The sequence below is a fragment of the Phyllobates terribilis genome, unplaced genomic scaffold, assembly GCF_046119375.1.
Source record: "Phyllobates terribilis strain yellow unplaced genomic scaffold, ASM4611937v1 Scaffold_10__3_contigs__length_209671492, whole genome shotgun sequence".
In the NCBI taxonomy this organism is placed as follows: Eukaryota; Metazoa; Chordata; class Amphibia; order Anura; family Dendrobatidae; genus Phyllobates; species Phyllobates terribilis.
The window spans coordinates 168,698,644-168,715,906 of NW_027362770.1; the positions used below are offsets into that span (position 1 = coordinate 168,698,644).

At 43.6% G+C, this 17,263-nt stretch overlaps 1 protein-coding gene across 1 annotated transcript in view; it reads left to right on the top strand.

Moving 5' to 3' along the window:
- LOC141164208 (cystine/glutamate transporter-like) overlaps nt 1–17,263 on the top strand; it is a 31,733-nt gene extending 14,470 nt beyond the window's left edge. The window contains exons 2-12 of the mRNA XM_073649340.1: nt 3,767–3,893; nt 4,051–4,166; nt 6,482–6,607; nt 11,964–12,063; nt 12,241–12,285; nt 12,359–12,482; nt 14,630–14,733; nt 14,935–15,031; nt 16,415–16,564; nt 16,649–16,826; nt 17,144–17,263. Of these exons, the coding sequence (XP_073505441.1) occupies nt 3,767–3,893; nt 4,051–4,166; nt 6,482–6,607; nt 11,964–12,063; nt 12,241–12,285; nt 12,359–12,482; nt 14,630–14,733; nt 14,935–15,031; nt 16,415–16,564; nt 16,649–16,826; nt 17,144–17,208 (1,232 nt within the window). The 3' untranslated portion in view covers nt 17,209–17,263. The remainder of the gene's footprint in view (nt 1–3,766; nt 3,894–4,050; nt 4,167–6,481; nt 6,608–11,963; nt 12,064–12,240; nt 12,286–12,358; nt 12,483–14,629; nt 14,734–14,934; nt 15,032–16,414; nt 16,565–16,648; nt 16,827–17,143) is intronic.

A 17,263-nucleotide genomic window follows, 5' to 3' on the forward strand; every position in this document is an offset into this window, starting at 1 on the left:
GATCCTGAGTTACATCCTGTATTATACTCCAGAGCTGCACTCATTATTCTGCTGGTGGAGTCACTGTGTACATACATTACATTTCTGATCCTGAGTTACCTCCTGTATTATACTCCAGAGCTGCACTCCCTATTCTGCTGGTGCAGTCACTGTGTACATACATTACATTACTGATCCTGAGTTACATCCTGTATTATATTCCAGAGCTGCACTCCCTATTCTGCTGGTGCAGTCACTGTGTACATACATTACATTACTGATCCTGAGTTACATTCTGTATTATACTCCAGAGCTGCACTCCCTATTCTGCTGGTGGAGTCACTGTGTACATACATTACATTACTGATCCTGTACTGATCCTGAGTTACATCCTGTATTATACTCCAGAGCTGCACTCACTATTCTGCTGGCTCAGTCACTGTGTACAGTGCCTACAAGTAGTATTCAACCCCCTGCAGATTTAGCTGGTTGACACATGCGGAATTAACTTGGCATTGTGACATTTGTACTGTAGATCAGCCTGGAAGTGGGAAATGCTCTGCAGCAAATTTTGTTTTTGTTTTTTTGTTTGTTTGTTTTTTTAAAACGTTAAAAGTTAATTCAGAGTGTCATTTATTATTTAACCCCTCAAACCACAAGAATTCTGTTTGGTCCCTCTAAAGTATTAAGAAGTAGTTCAGGCACCAAGAATAATGAGCTTCACATGTGTGGATTAAAGATCTCTTTTGCCAGCCTTTTCTGACTATTTAAGACCCTCCCCAAACTTGTGAACAGCACTCAGACATGGTCAACATGGGAAAGACAAAAGAGCATTCCAAGGCCATCAGAGACAAGATCGTGGAGGGTCACAAGGCTGGCAAGGGGTACAAAACCCTTTCCAAGGAGTTGGGCCTACCTGTCTCCACTGTTGGGAGCATCATCCGTAAGTGGAAGGCTTATGGAACTACTGTTAGCCTTCCACGGCCTGGACAGCCTTTGAAAGTGTCCTCCTGTGCCGAGGCCAGGCTTGTCCGAAGAGTCAAGGCTAACCCAAGGACAACAAGGAAGGAGCTCCGGGAAGATCTCATGGCAGTGGGGACATTGGTTTCAGTCAATACCATAAGTAACGTACTCCACCGCAATGGTCTCCGTTCCAGACGAGCCCGTAAGGTACCTTTACTTTCAAAGTGTCATGTCAAGGCTCGTCTACAGTTTGCTCATGATCACTTGGAGGACTCTGAGACAGACTGGTTCAAGGTTCTATGGTCTGATGAGACCAAGATCGAGATCTTTGGTGCCAACAACACACGTGACGTTTGGAGACTGGATGGCACTGCATACGACCCCAAGAATACCATCCCTACAGTCAAGCATGGTGGTGGCAGCATCATGCTGTGGGGCTGTTTCTCTGCCAAGGGGCCTGGCCATCTGGTCCGCATCCATGGGAAGATGGATAGCACGGCCTACCTGAAGATTTTGGCCAAGAACCTCCGCTCCTCCATCAAGGATCTTAAGATGGGTCGTAATTTCATCTTCCAACAAGACAACGACCCAAAGCACACAGCCAAGAAAACCAAGGCCTGGTTCAAGAGGGAAAAAGTCAAGGTGTTGGAGTGGCCTAGTCAGTCTCCTGACCTTAACCCAATTGAAAACTTGTGGAAGGAGCTCAAGAATAAAGTCCACATGAGACACCCAAAGAACCTAGATAACTTGGAGAAGATCTGCATGGAGGAGTGGGCCAAGATAACTCCACAGACCTGTGCCGGCCTGATCAGGTCTTATAAAAGACGATTATTAGCTGTAATTGCAAACAAGGGTTATTCCACAAAATATTAAACATAGGGGTTGAATAATAATTGACCCACACTTTTATGTTTAAAATTTAATAAAATTCAACTGAGCAACATAACTTTTTGGTTTGTAAGATTTATGCTTCTGTTCATAAAACCTACTCTCGAATGCAGTTTGAAGGCTCTAACTTATTTGCATCTTATCAAACCAGCTAAATCTGCAGGGGGTTGAATACTACTTGTAGGCACTGTATATACATCCCTACATTAATACTGGTGCTTACAACACCAGTCTTAATAAATCTGCCCCATGGAGTCTCGATTTCAGAAGGATTTTATGCTGAAAGTGTTTGTTAGGGAAATATTTTTGGCAGAAGAAGTAGCGCAGCTGTCTGACCCGCAAGAGAAAAACAAGAATTCAGCAGGGAGCTCCAGGGAGAGAAAACACTGTGAAAAATTCCGTTTGGTGATTTGCACACTTAGTCACGTGCCGACGAGCTGCTCTGCCTAATTCTCTCAATGTTCAGTGAAAAATGTGAGAGACGCAGAAGGAGAAGCTCATTATCACGTGACCGTAAGCATGAAAATCACAAGAGTGCAGTGTCCATGTGATGACTGCTGGGACCAGCAAGCAGAGCTGAATCCTGACAGTGAGGATATTACATGCTGTTAGGATTGGCTACAGGACTTCATTTTATAATTACAGGGCTCGTCCGGGTTTGAGATGAAAGTCTGCAGTCACTGTGTCTGACCACAGGCTTCTGAATTCTCACTGCGCATGCACTGCACACTTTTAAGATTCTCCCTTGCCAGTGGCAAAAGCAGACGGTCATGTGAGCACAAGCATGCGATTTGTATACTTCTTGCCACATTCTGACTAGACGCTCATTTTCATTGAGTGAGGCCACACATGTCTAGTCGGCATGTGACCGCATGTATGCAAATCGCCAGCATCAGAGAGTCCTGACAGCGTGCAGTGTGCACTGTGAGAATTCTGAAGTCTGCAGTCACATAGAATGACTGCAGACTCATCACAAACTTGGAAAACCCCTTTAATGCTCCTAAAATATATAAAAATATGAGAATTAGTCAGCATCACAAAAAACATTTACATCCAGGTACCTGATAGATGACGTTGTCTCTGGAGTCATTCTCTTTCTTCTTCATCTTGTCCAGACACATGATGACTCTTCTCATCCACAGCTCATCTCTACAGACTTCCATCTTCTCCGGTCTTCTGCAGCTCATCCACATGATGCTCTTAAAGATAGCAGTGTCATTATAATGCTCCTGAATAAGAATATCTGCCCTACGCTGAGCCCCTAAATAAATAATTGCCCCTCACTATATTCCCTGCACAAAATATCACCCCCACACTGTCCCTCTGATGGTACATGTCCTCCACACTGACCTCTCCTTTCCATACTGTGCCCCCTCATCACACGTCCCCTCCTAGCTGTGACCTTACACTGTCATCCCATACTACCCCCCACACTACTAAGTCTCTATTCTGTGCCCACTCACACTTTTCTCCCCCCATACAGTCTCCTCATACTATTCCCCTCAATAGTCTCCTTACGCATTTCCCCCTCCCTCCTCATACAGTCTCCTCTCATATCCTGCCTGCTAACCATGCTGTCTCCTCATATATTTACCCACTCACTCTCCATACTGCCTCCTCACCCATCCCCCCCAATTCCCCATACTGTGTCCATACCCATCCCATCACCCTCGCTCCGTATACTGTGTCTGCATAAATTTTTCCCCTCACTACTCATACTGTGTCCGCATCCTTCCCCCCACTCACCATACTGTGTCTGCACTCTTCCCCCACTCACCATACTGTGTCTGCACTCATCCCTCCCACTCAGGGCCACCATCAGGACATTACTGCCCTTACTGGTGTATGGGGCCTGGTGATCAGAAGCCAGGAATGGGGGCCAGGACGCAGTCTTAATTTTTATATATTCTCATTGATCTCTCTTCTTGTGTTTTAGGGGCATTGTCATATGCAGACCTGGGCACCTCTATCAAAAAGTCTGGAGGCCACTACATCTATTTACTAGAGACCCTCGGCCCCGTTCCAGCCTTCCTGAGACTTTGGTCTGAATTTGTGATGATCCGGTGATATTCTCCTCTTTCTTTTGAAAGTTTACAATGTTGTGTTTATATATTGTGTCCATTTCTCACCATTCCAAGATCTCTGCTTGCATTTAATGAATGAAAACATTCTTGTACATACAGCAGAATCAATGTATATCACCTGTGCACTTACTTTCAGGCCAGCAAATATCGCTATGGTGTGTTTAGCATTCGGTCGATACTTAATAGAGCCTCTATATGTACCTTGCAATGCCCCGGACATCACTGTCAAACTTGTCAGTGCTCTCGGCATTGGTAAGTTGTGTGTATATTCTCCCTCCTGTACATATTATAGTAGTTATATTCTTGTATATAGGAGCAGTATTATAGTAGTTATATTCTTGTACATAGGGGCAGTATTATAGTAGTTATATTCTTGTACATAGGGGGCAGTATTATAGTAGTTATATTCTTGTACATAGTAGCAGTATTATAGTAGTTATATTCTTGTACATAGGGGCAGTATTATAGTAGTTATATTCTTGTACATAGGGGCAGTATTATAGTAGTTATATTCTTGTACATAGTAGCAGTATTATAGTAGTTATATTCTTGTACATAGGGGCAATATTATAGTAGTTATATTCCTGTACATAGGAGCAGTATTATAGTAGTTATATTCTTGTACATAGTAGCAGTATTATAGTAGTTATATTCTTGTACATAGGGGCAGTATTATAGTAGTTATATTCTTGTACACAGGGGGCAGTATTATAGTAGTTATATTCTTGTACATAGGGGCAGTATTATAGTAGTTATATTCTTGTACATAGGGGGCAGTATTATAGTAGTTATATTCTTGTACATAGGGGCAGTATTATACAACCCCTGGCAAAAATGATGGAATCACCGGGCTCGGAGGATGTTCATTCAGTTGTTTAATGTTGTTGAAAAAAAGCAGATCACAGACATGGCACAAAACTAAAGTAATTTCAAATGGCAACTTTAGGGCTTTAAGAAACACTAAAAGAAATCAAGATTAAAAATGTGGTACTCAGTAAGGGTAATTTTTTTCAGACCAAGCAGAGGGAAAAAATATGGAATCACTCAATTCTGAGGAAAAAATTATGGAATCACCCTGTAAATTTTAATTTCCAAAACTAACACCTGCATCAAATTAGATCTGCTCGTTAGTCTGCATCTAAAAAGGAGTGATCACACCTTGGAGAGCTGTTGCACCAAATGGCCTGACATGAATCATGGCTCTAACATGAGAGATGTCAATTGAAACAAAGGAGAGGATTATCAAACTCTTAAAAGAAGGTAAATCATCACGCAATGTTGCAAAAGATGTTGGTTGTTCACAGTCAGCTGTGTCTAAAATCTGGACCAAATACAAACAACATGGGAAGGTTGTTAAAGGCAAACATACTGGTAGACCAAGGAAGACATCAAAGCGTCAAGACCGGAAACGTAAAGCAATATGTCTCCAAAACAGGAAATGCACAACAAAACAAATGAGGAACGAATGGGAGGAAACTGGAGTCAATGTCTGTGACCGAACTGTAAGAAACTGCCTAAAGGAAATGGGATTTACATACAGAAAAGCTAAACAAAAGCCATCATTAACACCTAAACAGAAAAACACAAGGTTACAATGGGCTAAGGAAAAGCAATCGTGGACTGTGGATGACTGGATGAAAGTCATATTCAGTGATGAATCGCGAATCTGCATTGGGCAAGGTGATGATGCTGGAACTTTTGTTTGGTGCCGTTCCAATGAGATTTATAAAGATGACTGCATGAAGAGAACATGCAAATTTCCACAGTCATTGATGATATGGGGCTGCATGTCAGGTAAAGGCACTGGGGAGACGGCTGTCATTACATCTTCAATAAATGCCCAAGTTTACATTGATATTTTGGACAGTTTTCTTATCCCATCAATTGAAAGGATGTTTGGGGATGATGACATCATTTTTCAAGATGATAATGCATCCTGCCATAGAGCAAAAACTGTGAAAACATTCCTTGATGCCTGCAAATAGTCCGGATCTCAAGCCAATTGAAAATCTTTGGTGGAAGTTGAAAAAAATGGTCCATGACAAGGCTCCAACCTGCAAAGCTGATCTGGCAACAGCAATCAGAGAAAGTTGGAGCCAGATTGATGAAGAGTACTGTTTGTCACTCATTAAGTCCATGCCTCAGAGACTGCAAGCTGTTATTAAAGCCAGAGGTGGTGCAACAAAATACTAGTGATGTATTGGAGTGGTCTTTTGTGTGTTTGTTTTTCATGATTCCATAATTTTTTCCTCAGAATTGAGTGATTCCATAATTTTTTCCCTCTGCGTGGTCTGAAAAAAATTACCCTTACTGAGTACCACATTTTTAATCTTGATTTCTTTTAGTGTTTCTTAAAGTCATAAAGTTGCCATTTGAAGTGACTTTAGTTTTGTGCCATGTCTGTGATCTGCTTTTTTTTCAACAACATTAAACAACTCAATGAACATCCTCCGAGCCCGGTGATTCCATAATTTTTGCCAGGGGTTGTAGTAGTAATATTCTTGTACATAGGAGCAGTATTATAGGAGTTATATTATTGCATACACATGACCTTTCCTTCCCTGCAGCATTCCTCATTGCTTTGAATTGTTGGAGTGTTAGTTGGTCAGCAAATCTCCAGACCGCCTTTACAGTTCTGAAGTTATTGGCTATTGTATTGATTATTATACCTGGGATGGTGGCTTTAGCAGGAGGTAAGACACGTGTGTGAGTACATTTATAAATATATATGGAACGGCTGAACTTTTACTTGATCCTAATTGAAATCTCCTGTAACGTTTTGAATTACTTTTATTTCTTTGCCCTGGATAATTGGAAACTAAATTGTCATGGTGCTACGGGGAAGGGGATATATACACTGCTCAAAAAAATAAAGGGAACACTCACATAACACATCCTAGATCTGAATGAATGGAATATTCTCATTGAATACTTTGTTCTGTACAAAGTTGAATGTGCTGACAACAAAATCACATAAAAATCATCAATGGAAATCACATTTATTAACCAATGGAGGCCTGGATTTGGAGTCACCCCCAAAATTAAAGTGGAAAAACACACTACAGGCTGATCCAACTTTGATGTAATGTCCTTAAAACAAGTCAAAATGAGTCTTAGTATTGTGTGTGGCCTCCACGTGCCTGTATGACCTCCCTACAACGCCTGGGCATGCTCCTGATGAGACTCAGTATTGTGTGTGGCCTCCACGTGCCTGTATGACCTCGCTACAACGCCTGGGCATGCTCCTGATGAGGTTGCGGATGGTCTCCTGTGAGATCTCCTCCCAGATCTGGACTAAAGCATTCGCCAACTCTTGGACAGTCTGTGGTGCAACGTGACGTTGGTGAATGGAGCGAGACATGATGTCCCAGATGTGCTCAATCGGATTCAGGTCTGGGGAACGGGCGGGCCAGTCCATAGCTTCAATGCTTTCATCTTGCAGGAACTGCTGACACAGTCCAGCCACATGAGGTCTGGCATTGTCCTGCATTAGGAGGAACCCAGGGCCAACCACACCAGCATATGGTCTCACAAGGGGTCTGAGGATCTCATCTCGGTACCTAATGGCAGTCAGGCTACCTCTGGCGAGCACATGGAGGGCTGTGCGGCCCTCCAAAGAAATGCCACCCCACACCATTACTGACCCACTGCCAAACTGGTCATGCTGAAGGATGTTGCAGGCAGCAGATCGCTCTCCACGGCGTCTCCAGACTCTGTCACATGTGCTCAGTGTGAACCTGCTTTCATCTGTGAAGAGCACAGGGCGCCAGTGGCGACTTTGCCAATCCTGGTGTTCTGTGGCAAATGCCAAGCATCCTGGTTTGTGTTGGGCTGTGAGCACAACCTTCATCTGTGGACGTCTGGCCCTCATACCACCATCATGGAGTCGGTTTCTAACCGTTTGTGCAGACACATGCACATTTGTGACCTGCTGGAGGTCATTTTGCAGGGCTCTGGCAGTGCTCCAGCTGTTCCTCCTTGCACAAAGTTGGAGGTAGCGGTCCTGCTGCTGGGTTGTTGCCCTCCTACAGCCCCCTCCACGTCTCCTGGTGTACTGGCCTGTCTCCTGGTAGTGCCTCCAGCCTCTGGACACTACGCTGACAGACACAGCAAACCTTCTTGCCACAGCTCGCATTGATGTGCCATCCTGGATGAGCTGCACTACCTGAGCAACTTCTGTGGGTTGTAGAGTCCGTCTCATGCTACCACGAGTGTGAAAGCATAACCAACATTCAAAAGTGACCAAAACATCAGCCAGAAAGCATTGGCACTGATATGTGGTCTGTGGTCCCCACCTGCAGAACCACTCCTTTATTGAGGGTGTCTTGATAATTGCCAATAATTTCCATCTATTGTCTTCCATTTGCACAACAGCATGTGAAATTGATTGTCAATCAGTGTTGCTTCCTAAGTGGACAGTTTGATTTCACAAAAGTTTGATTTACTTGGAGTTATATTCTGTTGTTTAAGTGTTCCCTTTATTTTTTTGAGCAGTGTATATGAGCAGTATGTTGTGGTATTAGTTCAGTACTGTATATTTGTATTAAATGAGCACTGCATGTTGGTATTATTTAGGTAGCGTATGTTGGTATTGTATGAGCAATTTGTGGTGGTATTGTGTAATGCTTTTTTTTCCAATACTATACAGTATTTTTGTATTATATGTGCATGGTGAGGTGGTATTATTTGAGTATTGCATAGTGATTTTATTTAAGCATTGGATGTTGGTATTATATGTGCACAGATTGGAGATATTAATTGAGTATTGTATTTTGGTATTATGTAAGCACTGTGTGGTGGTATTATTTAACCACTGTATGTGTATGTATGTGTTACGCGTATTGTAAGTTTGTATTATATGAGCATGGTGAGATGGTATTAATTTAGTACTGTATGTTGGTATTATATGAGCACAGACTGGCGATATTGAGTATTGTATTTTGGTATTATGTAAGCACTGTGTGGTGGTATTATTTAACTGCTGCATGATTTTTATTACGAGTATTATATGTTTGTATTATATGAGCATGGTAAGGTGGTATTAATTTAGTACCATATATCAGTATTATATGAGCAGTTTATGGTGGTATTTTTTCATCTACAGTACAGACCAAAAGTTTGGACACACCTTCTCATTTAAAGATTTTTCTGTATTTTCATGACTTTGAAAATTGTACATTCACACTGAAGGCATCAAAACTATGAATTAACACATGTGGAATTATATACTTAACAAAAAAGTGTGAAACAACTGAAAATATGTCTTATATTCTAGGTTCTTCAAAGTAGCCACCTTTTGCTTTGATGACTGCTTTGCACACTCTTGGCATTCTCTTGATGAGCTTCAAGAGGTAGTCACCGGAAATGGTTTTCACTTCACAGGTGTGCCCTGTCAGGTTTAATAAGTGGGATTTCTTGCCTTATAAATGGGGTAGGGACCATCAGTTGTGTTGTGCAAGTCAGGTGGATACACAGCTGATAGTCCTACTGAATAGACTGTTAGAATTTGTATTATGGCAAGAAAAAAAGCAGCTAAGTAAAGAAAAACGAGTGGCCATCATTACTTTAAGAAATGAAGGTCAGTCAGTGCGAAAAATTGGGCAAACTTTGAAAGTGTCCCCAAGTGCAGTTGCAAAAACCATCAAGCGCTACAAAGAAACTGGCTCACATGAGGACCGCCCCAGGAAAGGAAGACCAAGAGTCACCTCTGCTTCTGAGGATAAGTTTATCCGAGTCACCAGCCTCAGAAATCGCAGGTTAACAGCAGCTCAGATTAGAGACCAGGTCAATGCCACACAGAGTTCTAGCAGCAGACACATCTCATCAACAACTGTTAAGAGGAGACTGTGCAGCAGACCTTCATGGTAAAATAGCTGCTAGGAAACCACTGCTAAGGACAGGCAACAAGCAGAAGAGACTTGTTCGGGCTAAAGAACACAAGAAATGGACATTAGACCAGTAGAAATCTGTGCTTTGGTCTGATGAGTCCAAATTTGAGATCTTTGGTTCCAACCACCGTGTCTTTGTGTGACGCAGAAAAGGTGAACGGATGGACTCTACATGCCTGGTTCCCACCATGAAGCATGGAGGAGGAGGAGGTGTGATGGTGTGGGGGTGCTTTGCTGGTGACACTGTTGGGGATTTATTCAAAATTGAAGGCATACTGAACCAGCATGGCTACCACAGCATCTTGCAGCGGCATGCTATTCCATCCGGTTTGTGTTTAGTTGGACCATCATTTATTTTTCAACAGGACAATGACCCCAAACACACCTCCAGGCTGTGTAAGGGCTATTTGACCAAGAAGGAGAGTGATGGGGTGCTACGCCAGATGACCTGGCCTCCACAGTCACCAGACCTGAACCCAATCGAGATGGTTTGGGGTGAGCTGGACCGCAGAGTGAAGGCAAAAGGGCCAACAAGTGCTAAGCATCTCTGGGAACTCCTTCAAGATTGTTGGAAGACCATTTCCGGTGACTACCTCTTGAAGCTCATCAAGAGAATGCCAAGAGTGTGCAAAGCAGTCATCAAAGCCAAAGGTGGCTACTTTGAAGAACCTAGAATATAAGACATATTTTCAGCTGTTTCACACTTTTTTGTTAAGTATATAATTCCACATGTGTTAATTTATAGTTTTGATGCCTGCAGTGTGAATGTACAATTTTCATAGTCATGAAAATACAGAAAAATCTTTAAATGAGAAGGTGTGTCCAAACTTTTGGTCTGTACTGTATATATATAATTGTGTTATCCCGTCTGTCTGTCTGTCTGTCTGTCTGTCTGTCCAGGAAATCCCGCGTCACTCATTGGTCCGGCCGCGGCCAATCAGCGACGCGGGATTTCAGAAAAAAGATGGCGGCCGTTAGCGGCTTATCTGCCGGACGGAGGTCAGCGGCGATACAGCGGGGAGATGAGCGGCGCTAGCAGCACAACTACCCCGACCGGCGCCGCTGACCTCCATGCCGCTAACGTCAGAAGATCAGCGGCTTTGCCCGCTGATCTCCCGACAGCAAGTGTGAACGGAGGACCGGGGAGCGGCGCCGGTCGGGATGCTTCTGCTGCGAACAGCCGCTCATCTCCCGGCTTCTCGCAGCAGAAGGAGCCGCACAGGCAGCGCCGCTCCTGGGCCCACACTAATACGGAGCCGCACAAGCAGCGCCGCTCCTGGGCCCACACTAATACGACGCTGATTGGTCGCGGTGGCCGGCCACGACCAATCAGCGATATGAGCGGCAAATTTAAACGCCGCTCTGCTGCTTGGTCGCGGTGGCCGGCCGCGACCAATCAGCGATATGGGCGGCAAATTTAAACGCCGCTCTGCTGATTGGTCGCGGTGGCCGGCCGCGACCAATCAGCGATATGGGCGGCAAATGTAAACGCCCCTCTGCTGATTGGTCGCGGTCGCTGGCCGCGACCAATCAGCATTATTGGCGCCAAAATTAAACCCCACTCTGCTGATTTGTCGCGGTGGCCGGTCGCGACCAATCGGCGATATTGGCGCCAAATTTAAACACCGTTTTGCTGATTGGTCGCGGTCGCGACTAATCAGCGATTTTAGGGACAAATTTAAACAAGCTCTCCCGTCCTCACTAACACAGTTAGCTGATTGGTCGCGGCCGCCACCCACGACCAATCACCGATATTTCCGGCAAATTTAAACACCGCTTTGCTGATTAGTCGCGGTTGCCGGCTGCGATCAATCAGCGATTTTGACGCCAAATTTAAACAGCGCTCTGCTGATTGAACACGGACGGCCGCATACATATTCTAGAATACCCGATGCGTTAGAATCGGGCCACCATCTAGTTACTGTATATTGGTCATATATGAGCAGTATGTGATGGTATTATGAGTATTGCGTGGTTGTATTATTTCAGTACTGTATGTTTGTATTATATGAGCAGTTTATGTTGGTATTACTTCAGTACTGTATGTTGGTATTATTTGAGCAGTTTGTTTGGTGTGTAATTTTGGTGAAATTTTATAGAATTGTTACCAAGGCTTGCTATAGTTTTATTTTCCAAGACTTGATGGAACCTTACATTTCAGGAATGACCGAAAACTTCCAAGATGCATTCGATACAAGTTCATTGGCTCTGGATAAAATTCCCCTGGCGTTTTATTCGGGAATGTTCGCCTTTGGAGGCTGGTAAATGACTCTGATCCGATGGATTACATATAAGTTGTAGCTATGGGTTGCCGCCTAGTTTATGACTCCTATTGACTTTTCTATGAAATTAAGAGTGTGAATACTTTTGCAAGGCACTCTTTTTCTAGATTGAACACAAAATTCCATTTTTTACATATTTTATTACCTTTTTTCCAGGTTTTACATTACCTTCGTCACTGAAGAAGTTATTAATCCAGAAAGGTAAAAAGGTTAAAAAAAAATCCTGAGATGCATTTTTTTTTTTAAATTAAAAAATAATTTTGTTTTTCCCCAGGAACATCCCGATCACTGTGATCGTCTCACTTATCGTCGTCACAATCTGCTACCTCCTCACCAATGTCTCCTACTACACCATCCTGACCACCAACGAAGTTCTGACCTCAGAAGCCGTGGCCATGGTGAGTGATGTCTCTTTCTATCACGGTAGAGTCAGCCATACTGGAAGGGTAGCCGATTAATTTTATAATATTTATTTATAATAATATCTAATATTATATAATTTATATAATTATAAAATAAAAATAATTATATAATTTATATAATAATTATATATACAGTCATATGAAAAAGTTTGGGCACCCCTATTATTCTTAAGCTTAATGTTTTATAAAAATTGGTGTTTTTGCAACAGCTATTTCAGTTTGATATATGTAATAACTGTTGGACACAGTAATGTTTCTGCCGTGAAATGAGGTTTATTGTACTAACAGAAAATGTGCAATCTGCATTCAAACAAAATTTGACAGGTGCATAAGTATGGGCACCTCACCAGAAAAGTGACATTAATATTTAGTAGATCCTCCTTTTGCAAAAATAACAGCCTCTAGTCGCTTCCTGTAGCTTTTAATGAGTTCCTGGATCCTGGATGAAGGTATTTTTGACCATTCCTCTTTACAAAACAATTCCAGTTCAGTTAAGTTTGATGGTCGCTGAGCATGGACAGCACTCTTCAAATGATCCCACAGATGTTCAATGATATTCAGGTCTGGGGACTGGGATGGCCATTCCAGAACATTGCAATTGTTCCTCTGCATGAATGCCTGAGTAGATTTGGAGCGGTGTTTTGGATCATTGTCTTGCTGAAAGATCCATCCACTGCGTAACTTCAACTTTATCACTGATTCTTGAACACTATTGTCAAGAATCTGCTGATACTGAGTGGAATCCATGCGTCCCTCAACTGTAACAAGATTCCCAGTGCTAGCATTGACCACACAACCCCAAAGCATGATGGAACCTCCACCAAATTTTACTGTGGGTAGCAAGTGTTTTTCTTGGAGTGCTGTGTTTTTTTTGCCACCATGCATAACGCCTTTTTGTATGACCAAAAAACTCAGTCTTGGTTTCATCTGTCCACAGGACCTTCTTCCAAAAAGAAATTGGCTTCTCCAAATGTGCTTTAGCATACCTCTGCGGACTCTGTTTGTGGCATGCTTGCAGAAACGGCTTCTTTCGCATCACTCTCCCATACAGCTTCTCCTTGTGCAAAGTGCGTTGTATAGTTGACCGATGCACAGTGACACCATCTGCAGCAAGTTGATGCTGCAGCTCTCTGGAGGTGGTCTGAGGATTGTCCTTGACTGATCTCACCATTCTTCTTCTCTGCCTTTCTGATGTTTTTCTTGGCCTGCCACTTCTGGCCTTAACAAGAACTGTCACTGTGTTCTTCCATTTCCTTACTATGTTTCTCACAGTGGAAACTGACAGGTTAAATCTCTGAGCCAGCTTTTTGTATCCTTCCCCTGAACAACTATGTTGAATAATCTTTGTTTTCAGATCATTTGACAGTTTTTTTTGAGGAGCCCATGATGCCACTCTACAGAGGAAATTCAAACAGGAGAACAACTTGCAAAGTGGCCACTTTAAGTAGCCTTTCTCATGATTGCATACACCTGGCTATGAAGTTCAAAGCTTAATGAGGTTACAAAACCAAAAAAAGTGCTTTAGCAAGTCAGTAAAAAGTAGGTAGGAGTATTTAAAACAAGAAAATGATAAGGGTGCCCATACTTATGCACCTGTCAAATTTTGTTTGAATGCAGATTGCACATTTTCTGTTAGTACAATAAACCTCATTTCAAGGCAGAAACATTACTGTGTCCAACAGTTATTACATATATCAAACTGAAATAGCTGTTGCAAAAACACCAATTTTTATAAAACATTAAGCTTAAGATTAATAGGGGTGCCCAAACTTTTTCATATGACTGTAATATAAATATAATAATATAAATTGTATATTAATTTATCCTTATGCTCCGTTTTTCTGATGCATTGCTTCAAATTTCCCCCAATGCTGACAGAATGATAATATTCTGGCTGTCTGCAGCCACCACTAGAGGGAGCTCACTCCATAGAGAGCCTAATAATAAATCTGTATACAGTGAGCTCCCCCTAGTGGTGGCTACAAGCAATTAGAATTTTCATAATTTCATTTGGTGGCTGAAGCAAATCAGGGAATTTGGATCTCTTTAATAATAAATGTGGACATCCTAAAAGCATCATCCTGTGTCATTAGTATATAACACTCATCTTCTTCTCTTTTTAGAGCTTCGCTGACCATACTCTGCATCAAATCTCTCCCGTCATCTCCTTATTGGTGGCCATGTCATGCTTTGGGGCCTTGAATGGTGGAATTTTTGCTTCCTCTAGGTACATAATCTAAAGTCCATGGTCTTCATTTTTATTTCTGAGCCATTTGTGACCCCCACTAATCATGAGACATGTCCCCCCCATTGAGAATGGACCATGAACTCCACTCCATTCACTTCTATGGGTGTCACCTCCGTCACCATGATGGACGGTAGAAGGGTGACGACAGAAATTTTATTAAATGCGGTTTCTCATAATTAGGATGCTTTTCGCGGCCTCCAGGGAAGGACATTGGCCTAATTTGTTCTCGATGATCCACATCAGAAGACACACACCTCTTCCGGCCCTGTTACTAATGGTAGGATTTCCACATTTTTTGCATTTAAAAAAACCCAAAAACGTATAGTTTGATCCCACAACGCTTCACTTTCCCCTGCAGGGGTTGGCAGACAAGGTAGCAGTTCCACATGGTCCTTGGTTCCCAAGGGACATAGCAACGAAGGCTCAGCTAAGGGGCGTTGCTATGACAGTGCAGAGGTAGCAATCGCACCAAGGCCTTGGTTCCTAAAGGGTATAGTTTTAAAGTATTCATGGGTCATTACTATAGGGGTGCAGAGGCAGCTTTCACTCAGTCTTGGTTCTTGGGGGGCATTGTTATACAGGGTACAGAGGTAGCAGACCCACTTTGGCCTTAGCTCCTTAGTGGTGGAGTGCAGAGGTAGCAGTCACACCCAGGCTTTGGTTCCTGAGGGGCATTGCTAAAGGGGTACAGAGATGGCAGCCACATTCAGGCCTTGGTTCTTGAGGGACGTCTCTACAAGTGTGCAAAGGTAGCCGCCACACCCAGGCCTTGGTTCCTGAGGGGTGTTGCTACAGGGACGCAGAGGTAGTAGCCACCCCCAGGCCTTGGTTCCTGAGGGGCGTTGCTACCGAGGCGCAGAGGTAGCAGCCACCCCCAGGCCTTGGTTCCTGACGGGCGTTGCTACAGAGGCACAGAGGTAGCAGCCACACCCAGGCCTTGGTTCCTGAGGGGTGTTGCTACAGAGGCGCAAAGGTAGCAGTCACACCCAGGCTTTGGTTCCTGAGGGGCATTGCTAAAGGGGTACAGAGGTGGCAGCCACATTCAGGCCTTGGTTCTTGAGGGACGTCTCTACAAGTGTGCAGAGGTAGCCGCCACACTCAGGCCTTAGTTCCTGAGGGGCGTTGCTACAGCGGCGCAGAGCTAGCAGCCACCCCCAGGCCTGGGTTCCTGAGGGGCGTTGCTACCGAGGCGCAGAGGTAGCAGCCACACCCAGGCCTTGGTTCCTGAGGGGTGTTGCTACAGAGGCGCAGAGGTAACAGCCACCCCCAGGCCTTGGTTCCTGAGGGGTGTTGCTACAGAGGCGCAGAGGTAGCAGCCACACCCAGGCCTTGGTTCCTGAGGGGTGTTGCTACAGAGGCGCAGAGGTAACAGCCACCCCCAGGCCTTGGTTCCTGAAGGGCGTTGCTACAGAGGTGGCAGCCATCCCCAGGCCTTGGTTCCTGAAGGGCGTTGCTACAGAGGTGGCAGCCATCCCCAGGCCTTGGTTCCTGAGGGGCGTTGCTACAGGGGGGTTAGAGGTAGAAATCACACCCAGGCCTTGCTTCTTGAAGGGGCTCAAAAGATCCCTCTGCACATGTGTATTTTGGCCCAGAGGCTTCTAGTTACACGTCTTGACCGTAAATATCCGCTGACATTACTGCATCGGTATCTTGTCTGCAGATGCCGCTGGTTTTCTTAATGATCGGTATTGGGGATATCTACGGACTCCTGAACTTCTACAGTTTTTCTCGCTGGTTTTTTATGGGATTAGTCACCATTGGCCTAATTATTCATCATCGGAGACATCCTGATCTCCCCCGACCCTTTAAGGTTTGTTGCTTTCTACCACTTACTGCATTTCCACCTTTAACTGTTAGGCTTTGACCATGTCTGCCCTTTTTGATTTTTTTGAAGGTCCCACTGATTTTTCCCATAGTGTTCAGCACCATGTGCCTTTTCATTGTGGGCATGTCGCTATACTCTGACCCAGTGAATACCGGCATTGGCTGCCTCATCACATTAAGCGGTTTGCCAGTGTATTACTTAACCATCCACAAGCAGCAATTGCCCCCAAGGCTGAGGGAAGCCATCAGTAAGTAGACTATGGTTCTTATCTTGCAGAAATAGATACTTATTGTCCACTTTTTGGGAAATAAGAAAATGGGTGGTACCTAGGGCTGGGGTCAGCTTAATGCAGATTCCTTTGGATAACTGTTCAATAGTGTTCATATACTACTGCCATACAGTGCACAGAATATTGCAATCATAATACCCAAATAGTAGCATTAAATGCTACATAGATAAGCTTGTTAATGGCTTACAGCAAAATTGTGAATGCAGCTCTGGAGACTAATCCAGTTATTTGTGTCTCTAAGTTCTGATTTTTTTTTTTTTATCAAATCTTTTCAGATCTTTTGACGTTGAAGCTGCAAGTACTGATGGAAGTTATCCCCCAAGAAATAAAAACCTACTAAGATATGAAGATCTGCTAACATCACACATCTGTCCTCCACATTCCACCTTGTACAT